The sequence below is a fragment of the Erithacus rubecula genome (genome assembly GCF_903797595.1).
Source record: "Erithacus rubecula genome assembly, chromosome: 22".
NCBI lineage: Eukaryota > Metazoa > Chordata > Aves > Passeriformes > Muscicapidae > Erithacus > Erithacus rubecula.
This window is the reverse complement of record NC_136674.1, coordinates 23,076-41,501: the sequence shown is the minus strand read 5'-3', so window position 1 is coordinate 41,501 and position 18,426 is coordinate 23,076. Positions and strand designations below refer to the sequence as shown.

The 18,426-nt window shown below is 41.1% G+C and overlaps 1 protein-coding gene across 1 annotated transcript; it reads right to left on the bottom strand.

The window, feature by feature from the left end:
* Positions 1–183: 183 nt before the first annotated feature.
* Positions 184–16,916, bottom strand: SMTNL2 (smoothelin like 2). The gene is made up of 8 exons (XM_079324697.1): positions 16,174–16,916; positions 10,859–10,949; positions 9,913–10,152; positions 7,624–7,699; positions 5,503–5,673; positions 4,834–4,951; positions 3,378–3,529; positions 184–1,535 (listed from the first exon to the last, which is right to left on the bottom strand). The coding sequence occupies exons 1-8, from the start codon at positions 16,567–16,569 to the stop codon at positions 1,409–1,411; spliced, it is 1,371 nt and encodes a 456-aa protein (XP_079180823.1). The 5' UTR covers positions 16,570–16,916; the 3' UTR covers positions 184–1,408.
* Between the last annotated feature and the right edge of the window lie 1,510 nt (positions 16,917–18,426).

The following is an 18,426-nucleotide window of genomic DNA, read 5'->3' as shown; positions in this document are numbered from 1 at the left end:
GAAAGGGAGATTGCACTAAAATAATATTTCAAATGCAATTGAACTTATGTACTTTTAAAATTGACATTCAGAGCACACAGAATAACAACTGGAACAAAAATATTTTCAGTAAAAGCTCTCTGTGGTTTTCACTGCTTTTTCTTGACTGTCACATCATTCTAAAAAGATGCAATAAATCGGAAGAATGCTTGACATAATTTATTATAAATGGTCATCAATACAGAAGCAAATTAATCTTTCTAAATATCTATAAAAAGCACAAGGGCAGGTTAAAAAACATTATCTATCATGAGCAGAGGACTAGTGGCTTTCAGTTTTTAGTCTCTATGAGACTGTTCTTATGAAACAAATAATTTTAGGAGGCTTTTTTTAGTCCAGTAAATCTGGAATAATCTAAATATACTGTGGTTTTAATGGTAATTTAACTGAAAACTTAAACTACCTCATCTACCTCAGAATCAGCATCTGTACTCAACAAGCTGTAAAGGGCTCACTCCTGTCTACACTGAAGAGCTGCTCTTCTTGAGTCCAAGTAAAAGCACATTACAGGCTTATTTCTATTACAACTGTTCAAAGGTTTTTGCACCTTGCTAGTTCCTATCTTTCCCACAATCTTAAACACTGCAAGCACACAATCTCAGATAAAGAACAGTCCCAGCTATTGCTATTCCTATCAATAAATTAATCCAGGACTGCCAGTAGAGGCTTTAGCATGCCTGTCAGCAACTGCAATCAGATTTGACCGTGACAGAAAAATGCCATTATGTAAAGTAGTCTGTCACCACACTCATCAGACAAGAGGTTATGCTCTCTTTATGCTTTAAGGGAACAAAACAATGCCTGTTTGATCTCTGTGCATGTATGCTGGAGTGGACAGGTAGGTTTGGAGGGGAGGCATTATTGCCCTAATGATTGAGTACTCGAGCTTATTATTTGATAAAAAGATTCTTTCTTCTTCATCTGTTATTTGTTTTGCACTATGCTCAACAGAGAAGTGAAACTGAATGTGCTGTCTTCTGGAGTTTTGCCTGCATTTTAAGATGGACCTTCATAGGAGAATTGCTGCATAAAATTGTCCCCAGCCTTACAGAGACAGGAGAAGCAAATTTGCTTCATGTGATCTTTAAATATTTAAGTCTTAAAAGCCCAATCTACTACTAGCACCAAAATGACAATATTTGCCTTTAACAATGTATTTTTGTCTTTTTCAAACTTATTTCTGTATTACTGACATAGTGATGTGATCAACACTTCAGGGCACTGCTCAGCAATACTTCACATTACATCCACACAGCTGAATGTAAGCAAAGGGACAGTAAAAAGCAAGAAATAATACTGTGTTCCATTTACAAATGTCACTCTTCCCATGCTGTACTTGACCCTTCTGGCTGGAGAGGTGTCGATGGTTTCACTCAAAATGTCGTAGATGACTGTACAGTGACTGGACATAGGTGAAGACACACATGGGATCTGGCTTGTGACCCATTACCATCATGTCTTCCACTTCTATCAGACGGTCACAGTGAGCCATTTTCCTGTATTAACAATAAAACAGACACAGCAAACCAAGAGTTACATAACTGCTTCCAAAATTCATTTGATGCTCTGAATTAAGCATCACTGAAACATTTAAGAAATCCTGAGGCTTATTGGCAGCACTTCATTTCACAATGAATTGAGCAGGGTCAGGCTAAACATAGTTATTTTTATGACCATTCAGTATTCCTGTTCTTTCTCTCTCTTGCTTTATACTGGGATCTGAGCTAAAGCTCTGGAGTGGGGGGGCTTTTTTCACTATCATTCACATTAATTTTATCTGTAGCATGTAGCCAAATCTCACACTACTCTGCCCATGTCTCAGTTTTTGGTTAATATATAGGGAGTTCCAAGAGAATGCAAAAACTAAGGAAGAGATGAGATGTGCTGATGAAGGTCCATGAGGCTGTGAACTGTTTGTTGTCCACCACCCCCGTATCTTCAAGATACGGGCGATCTGGAGCAGCAGAAAGGAACAGAGGCTTAAGATGAAAAATCACAAGGGCAGGAATCAATTTTATCAGTACAGCTAGGACAGGGGTGAACAGCAATCACTGAGAAAATAGCCTTTACTGGTACTTGAATAAATCAGTTTAAAGGCAATCATAGCTATGAATAGTAATTTCTGTAGATACCTCTTACCTAGTGTTTCTTAGTGTTGTGTTCGTGGTGTCTTTTGTTCTCCCCTAAACTTACTGTTTACATAAACTGAGGTAGAGGAACACTGCAGCTTTCCTTTGAGAGTCGTAGATAATTTTCTAGAGATCAATCACCTAAAAGTGTCACAGAATCTCCTTCAACTCATGGAGAAGCAACACATTTTTTAAATATATACATATATATGTACTTAAAAAGATACTTGTAATTTCCAAATTAATTTGTTTGCTAGAGGCTGTAATAAGGAGAAATGACAGTATGTGAAGAAATTTGAAAGGATTTTTCTGAATGGCAAATCCAATTGTTTAAGTTACCACATTAGCCATGTATTCCTACTGCCTGTTGTCATTTGGAAAAAGTGTGCCAAACCGAGCTGCATACTGAACAGAGAGGTGTTAATGTAAGAATCATGTTGTTACGGAACAAGTCTGCATTCAATTGCCTGCCATATGGCATAAAACAGAATCTGGATAATGTGACAGAGGGTATTAGCTCTGCCTGTTTTCAGAAATGCAGTTAGTTGGTTGAGATACTGAGAAGTTCTCAGCCTTGATCTCTATTTACACTGAATTCAACCATTCTTTTTCAAGCAAAACAACATACAGTCAGAGGTGAAGTCTCCCACCTATTCTGTGCATTCTCTCTGCAGAACTTTATCTTTTTTGGCGTGGTATATGAAAGCTAGTGATACTGATGCCTTGTTTTAGCTTTCATATTATCCAGACTCTGTACTGCATTAGTACATAACTCTGAACTTGATATAAAGTGTTAGCAAGTTCTCCTCACAGCTTATTTAGACAAAACAGTGCTTTTCCATCCTGAGAACCAAGGACACCATTGCAGCTTCAGGCCCAAAAAGTGCAAACAAAAGCAAACTGAGGAGAGCAAACTGGGAAGAGGGGACTTCGTAACCTGAAGCTGTAACTAGACAATTAACCCCAATATGTAAATGGACCAAAACTTATAAAAGTATGAAAACATGTCATCATCGTCCAGGCTCTTGCACTGCCCAAGGTGTATACTTTGAAGGCCTTCATTATAAATACTGACTTTATTCCTATAACACTGTCTAGCCTCTGCTCTAGGTAGCCTCTCAAGGCATCAGTACAGAGTCTAAAAGAATAATAATTGAACTCTTCACTGCTGTGAACTGGGAGCACTTCACAGAGAGCTAATGTACTCACTCGGCTGTTGTGAAGGCCAGCTCAAAGTTCTGCTTGCGATTAGCTGGGTCAAGCTTATTATAATCAAAAGCTTCAGGAAAGAAAGAATGCACAAGAGCGCAGAATGCCATCCCATCATTCCAGCTTGAGGAGAAGTTCTGGAGATCAATGTGCTGTCATGATGAAAAAGTACACATTAATGCAGCACAGGGGAACAAATAAGAGGACAATAAGAACTGCTTTTGTTCAATTAAGTTTTCTATCCTTCTTTCCCAGCAGCAAGAGCACAGGCTTTATTTTTTATTTTCCATCTTTGTATATCCACTTCATTGTTGACATTCTGGGAAAAAAATGGCACACTCAGCAATGAAAGCTTTTTGCCTGAAATACCCAGATGCAAAGGAGGCACATAGTCAAGGTCACTGATCCAAAGCCCACTGAAAATACTGTGAGGAATGTCATCAATATCAGTGAGCTCTGGAGTAGGCTCAATGTACCTGCTCAGTATCTGTGGAAACTAAGGACACTGCATACATATAACCATAATCACCCTATGGAGTATTTAAAATTGGAGGACAGCTCATTTTGTGGCTTTGAATAACACTAGATAAAGACTATGCTTGTGTGCTTTGCCCAATTCAATATCTGTTTACACACAGGTAGAAACACAGGAAAAATCATACCTACTACACAAACAGAATTCTTAAAACAAAATCTTCTGTTGTTACTTTCAAATGCCACAGTGAAAAGAAACATAACTGTGCTCTTGTCTCATGCTGCTTTCCCATCAAAAAAGCCCCAGCTTTTCTGGTAAGCAATTAACAATAGTTTTAATTAGTTCTGCTTATTTATACTATAATGTACTATTTAGTAATAATTATGCACGTTTAGGAACACTGAAAAACATACTAGACACACACACACACAAACTCCCTTGAAAAAAAGTTCTATATTTCTTTGACAATTGCAGTTTAAGGCCAGGTAAAATGAATAAAATCTCAACTGTTGTATTCTTCTAGTTACACTGATGCCACCTCATAAAAACTTACGGTGTGATTCAACCATTTACTACAAATTCATGTCAAATACTAACAGAGTACTTTGGCCTGCATATAGCAAAATGACCATAGTCTCCATGTATTCAGAACTTGTCATGTATAATGTGAATGCAAAAATTACAGCCTGCATCTAAGGAAAAAAAAGTATGTGTGTAAATTTATATCCATAAGCACAAAAGGCTTTCAGAAAAACACTGATGCATTGCTTTAATAGACATACAGATTCTCATTCATGCAATCACTGACTGTCTTGAAGTGCTTCCTGTGCAAACTATGTTGGTGTTACCCACACAAAAATTTATGACCTTGAGGAAGTTAACTCATTCTCTAGCATACTTAACATTCACTTTTTGAGCATGGATTTTGGCAAGTTCTCCTGAAAAAAAAAGAGAGATATGAAAGTGTTAGCACATGTTCACCTGGTATCCTATGGTTTTTGAGCGACACCAGTCTAACAGAATTTGTTTAATGCTGCTAGCGCTGGCAACTCCAAAACTCAGCGACCTCTTCAGCTTAGCTCTGGATTCTCCTTTTCCTCTGGAAAATGAAGAGAGACAGATTAAATTACATTCTAGAAAACTTAAACCTACTTGTCAGGAACATCTATGCAACTTTGCCCAGGTCAGCCCCTGTCCAGGTGATATTTGAGAAAAATGTTGCTAAAACGTCGACTTGTTGGTTCTGCAAGAAAAGTTGTTTTTTATTAAAGTCAGAATTCTAACCCCTTTTTTATTTAAATAATACTTCCATCAAGGAGCACCCATACTTTTGATCCTCAATGAATGGCAACAGAAAGGCACTATATTCACAGTCTCCTGTAATGATGGAGAAGATGGCTTTCACAGAACCCTTTCCCGATGAAAGGCACCCACTGCTTCAGCTGAACAACTCCAAAGTCAGAGGAATCTGTACCTGTGAATTTACAAGGCTTGGTCTGTAAAGTCAGTGAATCTTTAAGTTAGCTCATGTTGTCCCTCAGCTCTGGGGACACTGAGAGAGTTCTCCCACCCAGCTGTACTCTGCTGGTAATAACTGAGAAATTAGTTTCCCATTAACAAACCGTTCTGGAGACAAGGACTGTGACATACTTTCCATCCTCACGTTCAAGTTTCTCAAAAAGGGTTTTCCTGGCCTGCGTTCCTGTAATCCGCGGGAGCGTTTGAGACCGCACCAGTTCTCGCCTCCGTTCCACTTGGTGATGTACAGCAGGAGGAGGTGAGTGAGAGCTGGGGCTCACCTCACAGTAACTGTCAATGGCACTGCAGAACCAGAAGTAAAAGTATGTGGTAAACAAAAGAGTAATTCTCTTCGGTGACAACTGTTGTCTCTAAACCTTCCGAAAGATCCATTTCAAGAGGATCTGCATGAGTCAAAAGAAATTTTAATAAAAGTAAAATTATTATTGGCACCCAACAGCACTTAAGTATAGAAGTCCCTAAAGTACTGTTACAAGTAAGACACAGCTGGACAAGCCACAAGCACTTTGTAGAGCTGAGCAGAACAACAATTAAAAATCTTAAAGAAAAGAAATATAACTGTTGTGGCCACAGAGGAGCACTAAATCCCTTCAGTTTCCAACTTCAGGGTTCCTGCAGGTTGTGATATTTTTTACTTGAAACTTGAAGAGTTTCAGGAAGTACTTTTGAAATTTTTACTTACAGCGCACAGAATTCTGAGCTTCTATCAGTGTTGCTTTACTGACTGCAAGCTGGAAATTTGATTGAGAAATATAGGATTATATATTATAATTTGTTTGAGCCATATACTGCTTAATCAGCATTAATGAAGTAAAACAAACATTGCATTTGGAAATATTCCCTATCACAGAGATGGGGGAACAGGCAAAGAACAATGACATCTGTGTCACACATTAATTTCTGGTACAGATGGAGGTTAGGTATGACACCAAATTCTCAGGGGTGCTCAGTGCATCATGACTCCAGTAGTGAAGTGCTGATGTTGGAACTACCTCGGAAGAAATGTAGCACCTAATTTGGTATTGTTTTCAAGCCTAATTTAGGAGGTTTAAACTTTCTTCTCTCGCATTATTTTCTTGATGGATATTTTGTGTGCTAAGGATGTCTGGATATACCAGGAGTAATTGTGTACCATGTAATCCTCTTCTAAGCAACTACAACTCTGAGTTAATAAAGGATGTGTAGTAGTGCTCAGCAAGGCATTTATCTACAAATTAAACTCTAGGCTAGCCAAACTAAGGATATTTGATGGCAATCTTATGTTGGTTTCAAAAAATAAGCCCAAAGTACTAATTTCAACACAGATGAGTATTTTTGAAACTGTTTTCAAAGAGCCTACAATTTCCTCCTCCTAACAAAAATCCACCACTATCAGGCACTGAAAGTCTTACTGATTAAGACTAAAACAATGCAGAAATCCACAGTTATTTCGACTTGAAACTGCTCTATAAAATGCTGTCCTTTCTCATCTCTGTTCCACTTAGCCCAGAGGAAAGCTCACAGCCTTTAATGGGCTTAAAATATAGCACCAGTGACTCACTTAGTTTTCCGGTGCACTGGTGGGACAGCCTGCAGAAGCCTCCCCCCAAAGAAGAGCCAAATGTGCTAAGGCTTTCCAAAGCTAAAATCACAGGCGTGATGTTGAAGTACAGCCTACTGGGTGTCTCATGAAAAGGAAGGTGTGAGGATTAAGAGGGATAGTGCCCTGATACAGGAGTCAGAGGCACAAAAGAGCAAGTTGTGTAGGGGGTTTAGGGGAATGAATGGTCCTCAAACTAGACATATAGCATGATACATACAACACGTTGCTGATTTCCCATGAGAAGTACAATCAAAAAATAATCTGGTATGTTTCACCTGAGAACATTCAGGGTATACATATAAGCACTGCTGTGTTGAATGAAAATTACTAAGTACAGTACATCACTAGGGTGGTTTCAGTACAGATAGTGTGATTATTCCAGTAGTCATTGATTGGTTATTCCTCACAAGTAGAAATGTGGTTAAGAGGAATACACTCATTTACATGTTGATGGACATACTACATACATTAAATGCACTGCCTACGTTAATGTAAGAGATTATGGGGCAAGTAGATTAATGTTCAATTATATATACGATGCTTAAAATACAGCATCTGGGATTCACCTGTTTTCCAAGTCAGCAGAATGCCTGTCCCTTGAGACTATATTGACCACAACGGCCCAAAACAATGTCATGAAAAATGCATACCTTTCAGCAGTTTTGGTTCCACTACGCAGCCCATAGTTCACAGCTGAGACAGACTTGGTGACAGAAGTAGCATTCTCTATATAAAAACAGAAAAGATATATTAGTACAGAAACTTTCCTCATTTGCTTTCCTGATGGATAGGCACACATTGATTATTAGTCCCCACACTGTAAAGCTGCAGGTCTCTAACTTCCATATGAGCTAACAAGCTGGGGAAGGATTTTCCCCAGCCTTTTAATTCCTCTGTAAAATTGTTGCACTGCAGCAGGAATAGTGTAAGAAGTGTACCAGAAAGGACTCAGAGGAGGTCTTTGATAAAACTGCACTCAGAAGGACGTATCACTTCAGACCCTTGTGCAGACCTTACAGGAGGGCACACTGCTGCTGGCATTTCAGTTAAAGGAAAAAGTGGTGCTTGCAAAAGTCATTCTAGCAGATGAGTCCTGGGGAGCTCAATGCAATAGAGTGCATCATTTAAATTATCTAATTTTTACCAGGAATACATTTCAGTTTGTAAAGCAGAACAGACTCCAAGTTGCAAATGTGGCTTAAAACCAACTTTGCATCTTCCTTCCTCCACCCCTGAGGTTCTACCTTTTGTGCTTTGCCTCTTAGGGCTCAGTTCTGTGTCATTCCAGCTATGCTCTACAAATGTGAAACAGTGGAGTGTCTTGCCCAGTTTTAACGTATTAAAACCAAAACTTGTTGCCTAAACACTCCTTCTATACATGAAGGACTGGCATCTTAGAAGCAATCCAACCTGATCACTGCCTAAGTCACACTCTGAAAATGCAGAATTCTTCCCTCTTCTTATAGAAGTGACCCAGATCAACTACACTTCGCATGTAAAACACACTGGTAGATGCCAGCTTACAGGTGTAACAAATTTGTGACCACTAACAATAGCCAGATATTTATGCAAATCTCAGATGTTTTCAGATAAGGAGGAGTGCGATCCTTATTCTGGAAGGGCTATGTATTTTGCTAAATAAACTTGAGACCACTGTGAAATGCCAGTACATTTTGCAGACAGTAACAACTTGATGACAGCAATCAGAGGTACCTTTGGAGAAAGCTCAACTCATCTATTTCATCTGAAATCAGAACTCCTTAAAGCATTTTGTCCTTTGCCACACTCATATTACAAAGGAGACTCCTTACTTCTATCTTGCTCAAAGTAATTAGCTTCAATATATATGGGTGAGAACACCACCTTCAAACAGTTGTTACCTTGTGTACAGCCACAGTTTTCACTTGATTAGCTAAGATCCTCACTGCTCAAGCTGTCCACCTGCCAAACTTTTGTGGCACTATGGTTTCCTCTGCAGAGACTGCCTAACAGTGCACACATACATCACCGTGCAAATAAGGGTAAGTACCCGTCATTTTGAACTGATTTGGAATCTGATGGAGTAGAAGAAGTCTTCATGATTCTATGAGTCTGCATATAGACTTGTTAGCAATATTAGTATTACCATGTACCTACAAATCAAAACTACATGCTCAGATCTGAATCCCCCAAAAAGCGTGGAATCACTCTCAGTTTTTGTTGCATAAGGGCCCCCAGTGGCAGACGAATCCATTGTTCTCATTGTAATTGAATTCCAGTCCTTCACCATATCAGCACAAAAAAAAAACAAATGAAAGGAAGTGTTTGCTACACTCTCAGCTTTAGTAAGATAAAAACTGAAAGACTAATCTGCAAATAATCCCTATCTCTTGATAGCAATCCCATCTGGTCTCCTTCTGTAATTCCTCACCCATATATATAGTCCAATTTGTAAGTGTCACAGACAAGGATTAATGGATTCAATGTGATTTTTTTTATTTTTTTAACTCAGTTTCAACAGAACTAAGATTCTGCAATCACTAACGGATGTATACGTGTCAGACTGCTGTCAGTCATTCTTTCCTCCAAATGAGTATTGGAACTTGTTAGCCAAATATCTGCCAAACTTCTCACAGGGCATCCAGTCTCAAAGCACTAAAAATGTCTACAAATTTCATGAAAATATCTGGACATGTTTAAGAGATTCAGTAACTTACTGAATTCAGTAACTGTGCTGTAAGATATGCTTCACTAAAAACTCAACTACATTAGGCACAAAAATTCTCTGTGACATTACAGCCAAAAACTCCAGCTAATATTCCAAACTGGAGTGTCCCATAATGCGATATATAGCCATAGAAGCAAGGTTTCATAATTACCACTAAGTCACAGGACAATACTCATAGAACCAGTTGAAGAAACAGGATGCAGCTTCAGCAAGTTATTTTTCTGTCTTTTACCTGGCTGGTTAGAAGATTTTACTCCCATCATATTTGTGCTCTTGCCCTGCCCCAGCAGGCAAGATGCATTAGTTGTTCCTGTTGGACAGACGCTCTCTCCTGAAAACTTCTCAGATGTCCTGATTACTGCAGTAACGGGAAGGTGGGGCATCTGTAAGGTGACTACAGGGGCATGGGCTTCAGGGGAAGATGATTCTGACGTCTGAAAACAGGTCACTTCACGGGCAACTTTTGCCTGACCTGAATAAAAAATGGGAGAGAGGAAGTAAATTTGTTTGTAATTTTGTTGCAAACCAATGTCCATGCAACAACTCTATTGTACAAGTAATTTGACTTATTCCCGTATGAAACATTGTACCATTTGACCATTTATTTACCACCAGAAACAATCCTAGAGCAAATGATCTTGCTGTGATCACACTTCCTCTATGTGAATCTCAGCAGGAACAATGTTTTCAGATCATTAATATACTACCACTTGCATTTGGTAAGCTTCTCTTCCTCTGTGCAGCACTCACCCCCAGTCTCCTCCCCTGGTTAAGGAAGCAGCATTTCTGTTCTTTTATGAAGCAATGTATGACTTTCTCTGAAGTGGAGATAGAAAGTCCTTCCTCCACTGAAGGGTGATGGAAGCAGATGGGTGAATTGCAAGATGTTTTGGAATGCAAGACTACAATGGCACCCAGCACAGCGACCTTATTGCTCATGTCTCAATGCAGCAGCAGCAGCCTCTAATTTATGAAGCACCATAGTACATGCTTAACAGTAAACCCAAAGTTTAAAAGTTAAACTCCTAATTATGAAATAAAGTACTGGTCTCACAGGACAATATCCATCTGGAAACTACAGCAGATTCTAACCCTTTCAAAATGTGAGACCTGCTCTATGACTGCCAAGATCAGGTATTTTACAAGCAGTGCTACTTCATTTCATGCCCTGTTCCTACCTGATGCTGAAGATCGATGCCCATTTTCAATATTGGAAGAACTAAAAACTCTTCTAAACTCAGGTTTCTGGGGCTCATCCAGGTCTACGCTCTGTCAGAACAGACAACAGACATGACAACTAAATCTCAAACAGCAGCAAAAGTGAGAAGAATATCCAGAAACATCTGCCAAGAACAGGTCTTCCTCATGCAAGTGACCACAAAACAAGAAAAGAAGAATTACTTAACCCCAGGAGCTGAGACTGCAAATGAAACATTGACAATGCATAACTTGAATCCATTTTCACACACTTGTCCCTAACAGACCCCAAGCACCTAGGAGGTGTTATCTTTTGTTAAATAAAGGTCTCACCATCCACTGTGATGGTGATAAACAGAAGACTTCATGTAACAGTGGAGAAATTGATTGACATTGTGTGGAATAATGCTCTGCATTATTATTTTTTTTTCTACAGAAAGAAATTATACTATGAAAACATATTGTACAAACATTACAAAGGAAATCCAATTTTAGGACATTACACCTATATTATAATCTGTAAGTTCTGTAAGGATAGTTTTTTTTTCTGGGAATAGCATAAATTCTCATCATATCTGTCAATATAATTGCAGAAAAATCAGCCAGTATTTTTTTTTTTTTTGGTGGGTTTAGTAGGAGGTTGTGTTTTTGTTTATTGGGTTTTGTTTGATTGATTGATTGATTGAGTTTTTAGGCTGGTTGGGCTGGGGTTTTTGGGGGGTGAAGAGGCATGTTAAACTGTGAAGAACGATGTGATTTTTGGCTGCATAACTAAAGGAAGAAGAAACTGCTTCATGGATACATGATTACTGGAGATAAGTTTCCAAGAAGCATCAGCTACAACTAGTAGAGAGAAATCCCCCAACATCCCACAAAAAGTTTCATTGATTGTGTAGTTGTGTCCAGATGTTTTAATTTCTGAATGACCCCTCTCCACCCCCCTATTCTGAAACTTTCGTATTTATGTGCATGAATAAAGTCAGCTATAACTAGCTGCCAGGACTGAGAAAATTACAACAAATACTAATTATAGAAACCATGCAGAATCAGGGGTTTAGAACTTTTATTGCTGCGTTTAGTACAACTGAGATCCCAGTCAACAATTATTGCCCAGATGCAGAACTGAAATGTAAAGCATAGCTAGTGCAGCTCCCTAGAATGTACCCAAGATATACAGTTGGAACTGTTAAGCCATTAATGTCAGCCACTATTACCTGAATATGAAGAATGCCTGTGCAGGCTGTAAACATGAGTCTACTTTTATACTCTGGGGAAGTGTGGGTGAATAAAATTGTCAAATGACATAGTCATTGCAAAGGTCATGCAGCATTCAACACACTGAACTGGCTTTCTAATGCAATGACAAGTGCTGCATTACCTTATTTCATGCAAACCTGACTGCTACAGTTTGGCTAACAGTGCCAAAGAAGAAACTGATACCAAGCTGGAGGATGGGGAAGAAGGCCCATGTGCTGACAGAACAGTGGGAAGATTTGGGATCAGATTCTGATGTGCATTTAGTAGTATCAGGCTGAAGTAGTTTCAAAATCTGCTTTGAAGAAGCCAAGCTTCTGGCAAACCCATGTGTTTAGCATTAGTACTTCTGTCAGAGCTGGTTATGTAGATTATAAATAGCAGAGGGATAACTACATATATCTGCACTAAGTGAGAAGAAGTACTCATTAGTACAACTCATGTGACAACAATGTGATGAAGAACTGCTGTAGGGCTGCTGGAATTCCTCCTTTTCTGCAAAGAAGTTTCACTTGGGAGATCCACAACCAGAAGCTGCAATTATCACAAGCCAGCAGTGAAAATTCAATGCATTCAGAACAAGTAAGCACCAGATCCCAAGATTAGCAAAAAAAGAAATACAATTGTTATTTCCTCACTGAACCTCTAAGGGGTATGTCTGTCTTCAAGATTTTGTATGCAACATGGTCAAATTCAAGAAGAATGACAGACACAAATGATACTACTCTCTCTCAAATGAGAGAGTTCAGTCATCCAGTGTCTTTCATAAAACCACTAGCTACCACAAGGGCCACAATACTAATCACTGGCTCCAGAAATGCTGTTTATCTAGAAGTACATCCCCTTCTTACATATGACAGGTGAAATTGATGCTTCACTTTGATGAACTGTAATATTGCCACTGACTGCCACAAAGGCAAGATTCCACAATCTATTCCTTCCATATATAGAGATCATTGATACATCAGATACTGGGAACGATGAAATTTTGAGAAAATGCAAACAAGCCTGCTAGACACCAGCAAGAAGTGCACCACATCTACCCCTTAATTCTACTACTAGAAAGCCATTGTCCATCAGACAATACTAGTATTCTATATCTGTAACTAACCCTGCAACTTGAAGAAAAATCCTTGAACACTATGAACAAACTAGAAAAGCTATTGCACTGAAGAAAAACAATAGGAGAACTTCTCATAGAATCTTTTGTGAAGTAAACCTGGATATAAATGGGTAGGAGGGAACGATTCTCCCTTAGCAGCTTCAGCAGGTGCCTGTGGCTATGTCACAGTGAATTAACACAACAAACAACAACAAAAATAATATAGATAAGGATCAAGGCAACCTTGAAATGTCACTATTCTGAAAGGATACTTGCAGGAAGTATAAGAGAATAATAAAGAAGTTAAAACAACAGACTTACTTTGTCAAACACAGGAGTTTAGATAGTTCAGAAATAGAATATGTAATGCCAAGTGATTGCTGGATCATGTAATCTCCCTGTCATTATAGAACCACATAATGGTTTGGGTCAGAAGGGATAGTAAAGATCATCTTGTTTCAACCCCTTGCCATGCTCAGAGTTTCCACACATTAGATCAGGTTGCTTGGGAGCTCATCCAACCTGGCCTCAAACACTGACAGTGTTGGGGCATCCATAACTTCCCTGGGCAACGAGTGCTTCACCACCCTCTGAGTGAACAGTTTGTTCCTAATCTAATCTAAACCTGCCCTCTTTCCATTTAAAGCCATTGTCCCTTGTCCTGTTGCTATCTGCCGATACAAAAACAGGTCATCATCCCCCTTTTTGTAACCCCCCTAAAGTATTCAAAGGTTGCATTGAGGTCTCCCTGAAGCCTTCTCTTCTCCAGAAGAGAACTGAACAACCACAGCTCTCTCAGCCCATCTTTGCTGGAAATACATAGGTCATTGCGTATGCCCAAGTCATGTCTTACGCAGTTACTCATAGGTGCTGGGTGTCATCAGGCCACCAGAGAGAGATCCCAGTGGGTAATACTTGTTTAGACCATCATAGGTGGTCATAGCCAGCCATCTACCTCTCTGCAGCTTTGACCACTGCAGGCAGATTCTCTGCAGCCATCTGTCCAAATTACACAGAAACTCTTCTGACAGTTTTAAAACAGAACACTCTTAAAGTACTTATAGTCCTCCCTCTTAACAAAGGCATCATGCTCAATCACAAAAAATATGGAAAAATCATAAAACTCCTGCCAAGATGCAAAATCAGATCAACCAAAAAGAAAAAAAAACAAAGTTCTTCCTTTGTAAATGCTTAGTAGCACAGGTATGGCTCCAGGATCCACATCTTTGAAACTAAATCTTCAAATAGCCCCTCTTTTCCATCTTTGTGAAAGCAGCTCTCAAGATTCTGGCCTGGTTAAGAGAACTGAGTTGAAGTCTGGTATCAAAATAACAGAAAGACTCACCTCAGAGTGATTTCATTTAAGATTTCACCTAAACCAGCATTGGACTGCACAAATTTGGTGTGCATAACTGTAGCTGCACCTCCCATAGTTCTCAGTACTGAAATTTCTTTTCGGTCAGCTCTGCTAATTTGGGAATGTCTCCAACCCAAATTGTTGGGAGGGCGCTGAAGAACAATCAGCACTTAAGTGATCTTCCCTGAACTCTCAGAGCAAAGCAGGAAGGTTCTCATCCAAATACAAACTCATACTGTGCTTGAACGCGGACCGATACCTTAAGCTGGATATTGCCATAATATTGTTGCAAGACTCTTCTTTAGACTGTGAAGTACACGCCACAATGCAGACAGTCGTGATGGAGTGGGTGAAACACAGTGAGGGACCACAAACCCTGGTCCCCTTCCCTATCACTCAGCTCACTTCTATTCCTTACAGGCAAGTGTGGATAGGTCCGCTGAACAAAAAGGAACCAGTCTGCAAGTTGTATGGATTGAACAAAATGAAACAGTCTGCAAGTTGTATGGATATTGCTTTCCTTTGTCACATGGGGGAAAAGGCAGCAGTTGCTACAACATATCAAACAATAGTTTTATCCTTTCATTTGCCCAGAGGTAGGAATGAAGAGGGCTGGAATGCAATACAGACTCTGCTCATTCCCACCAATTCTAGTGAATTTAATTTCCAAACTTTTCTTTTCTAACCTCAAGCCTGGATAGATCACAGACCAGTTTTTTAAGCTTCAACAATCTTAAAACCCCCTTGAGACATGCTTAACCAAGAGGATGTGAAACAGGCGGTCATCTGTGAAAGCCAAGTCTCTGCACCCCAGCTTTATGTGACTGAATCACAGTGTATGTCAGGTAGCAGTGTCCTGGCACCAAGGACTGCACAGGAGCTCTGAACTCTTCTCACAGAGACAGACACAGAAAAAGGAATAGACAAAACATCTCAGTGCCAGAGAAGCTTTACACTAACAGGGGTTTCTATGCACAGAGTTACAATGCTCAATTACACCACAGAAGTTTTATCACCGGGAGGAATGACTAAGTTTATGCAAGTTCAGGTCACGGAGACCAAGTCAACCTCTCAGAGACGAGGCAGCAGTGAGGGACAGCAGCTGGACACCAAAACTGTCTCACTGCGGGATGTTCTCTTAGGAAAACTTTATTGCCTGCTATGTGCTAAGCTATTCCCTTTTGCGAGCCTGCCAACTGGCAAACACGCATTGCTGGCACACAGATCCGCCAGAATAGAGTCCAGAAAAGATACAAAAATATTTGCCTAGATACGTACATCAATAGCCAAAACTGCCCCATCTCCTCTTATTTCTTACCACAGGGAACCCACAAGTCGCTACCACTGTAAGCGAGATCCTAGTCTGACCAAACAGAGCCATAATCAGGTAGATCTCCAATGTATACTGCAGCCAAGACCATTTCTCAGAGCACCTCCCAAAATACCACTGGACCCCTCTATGCAAGACAGGACCCCCGTGTCCCTAAACGTTACCCCATACAAACGCAGTATGGCAACACCCGTGAAGCATCCGGTCATGCATGCCCTTGGCCCTCCCTCCTGTCGTCTCCCTGGCCGCTTACTTGGCTCCGGCCAGTGACCGCTAGCTTGGTATGACTGGAGAATGCGCCGCCGGCCGAACCTTGCACCGGCGAGCCGGCCCGAGGACTCTCCGCCGCCTCGTTCACCCACTCGTGCGGCAGCCCCGCCGAGCGCCCCAGGGCCTCCACCTGCCGAGACAGGCGCTCCAGCTGCACCCGCAAGCGCCGGTTCTCCTGCTGCAGCTCAGAGACAGCGTGTGCCAGGGGGCTGGCGAGGCGCAGCACCTCCTCCACCTGCCGGCCTACCCCCTGCTTGAACAACTGGATGTCCACATGTATCTCCCGGACGGCGCCCCGCAGCGTGTCCTCGTAGCGTCCCAGGCCGTCGCAGGCAGTCTGCGCCTCCCGACCGTTCAGATCCTCGATCTCGCCGGCCATGGTGTCCGCGGAGCGCTGGCTGCGCGTGCAGGGACGCAGGCGGCTCGAGAGCGGCTAGCGCCAGAGCCCGATGGTCTCCCCGCCCGCCGCCGTCTCTCCTCTTCGAGAATTCCCTGTGCCTCCCGGCGGGCCCCAGCCCGGCGCCGCCGGGCACAGCCCGTTCTCTCGGGCAGGAGCTCGGCGGGGCCCGGGGCAGTCGCCGCACAGAAGCGGCGCGGGTGGCGCGGCCGCTCGGTCTGCCCCGCTGGGCGAACACTCCTTCAAAGGCGGAAATGGAATTCGGCACGCAATGCTGGAAGAAGCAGGGAGAAGGGGCGGGGCCCCGGGCTCGGCCGCAGCTGCCGGGGCGATGGGCTTGCGGGCGGGGCCGCGGCAGCGCGGTACGGAGCGGGCGGCAGCGCCGACGTGAGGGAAGGAAGAAGTGAGAGATGTGGATGGGGAAGGAATAGGAGACAGACAGAACGAGGGGAGGAGGGGTTAGTACCCAATCCTTCCGAGGTTGCTTGGACGATGGCGATGTCGAAATCCGTAAAGATTGTCTCTTTCGCGAGGAACACAGAGTCAAAGGGAGAAGAGAACGGTCTTCGGGGGCATAGAGACAGAAATGTACCACATACACTCTTAGACCAACTGCCGAGTTTCTGCCCTTTCACGGGCAGGAACTTACAACCAACATAATCACACTTAAACGTTTCCCACAGGAGGCTGCAATTCGACAGGCATTAGTATTAAGCTGACAAAGTCGTCCAGCAGATCCAATTTGTGTGCTTGGGGGATGAGACACACGAATTTCTGTTAAACTGGCCAGAGCCACGATGCAGAAGGCTTTCAGGCATATTCTTTACTGCAGCACGAGACAAAAATAAAAGGGAATCTGAGAAATATTTTAAGCAAATTTTCATCGCCAGGTAGCCTGTACATGTCAGCACTTTATGTCAGGTAGCTACAACTTCTTTGGTGCCATTTAACAGTTGTCAATAACTCTTTCGCAGGAGCAAGTAGCTATACATGTAGATCTAGAATGTGCCGGGAAATTTGGAGTTCTGCCACAGCCAGTATGTGTAAGACCCTAAAGCAATAATAACAGAATTAAATTACCATTAGCTCACATGTGATTTCGTAAAATATGCAACCTTATCTAAAAATAATATGTGTCTCTGTGTGTGTGTCTGTGTGGTTATTAAAGCTGATAGCTCATAATGGTACTAATAGTGTAATTCTTTGGAAAATACTCTTCCCTGGATAGTAAATATTTCCATTTTTACAATATTTTTAATTATGAAAGAAAACTACTTTTTCACAGAATAATTATCTAGTAAAAAATTCAGTTTTCTGACAAAAGGTGTTTTGAAAGAAAATTTCCAACCTATTCTCAGCTAGGTCTAGTAGAGCCAAACAAATCAAATTATTCTATTTACGGACTCAGCAACTATAGAGTAATAACAAACTCACAGTACTTTTAAAACTGCCTCTCATTCATGCATTTAGAACAATCTAGAGTACAGGTTAAGATGCCAATGGTTAACACATTTCCTAATCTCACAAAAATATTAAGTTCAACTTTCTGTGTCTTTCTGTCCTTTCACAAACAAGGAATTAGCTTTACACTTCAACAATCTAAAAGCACACCCACCTTTTTGTCCCCCCTGAAATTTCCTTTTGAGCTCTTGCAGGTGGAACAGAGCATGGGAATATGTCACTCTCCAAAAGCCTTTCAAAACAGATATTGAGTGTAAACAGCACAGGTGAGGCTCAAAACAGTGATTCAAAGATGGAAAGATGACACTCATTGTCAGAGCTTAAACTGAGAGATTTAAAATATTTAATGCCCGAATCACACTGGGCTTTCTGTCTCAA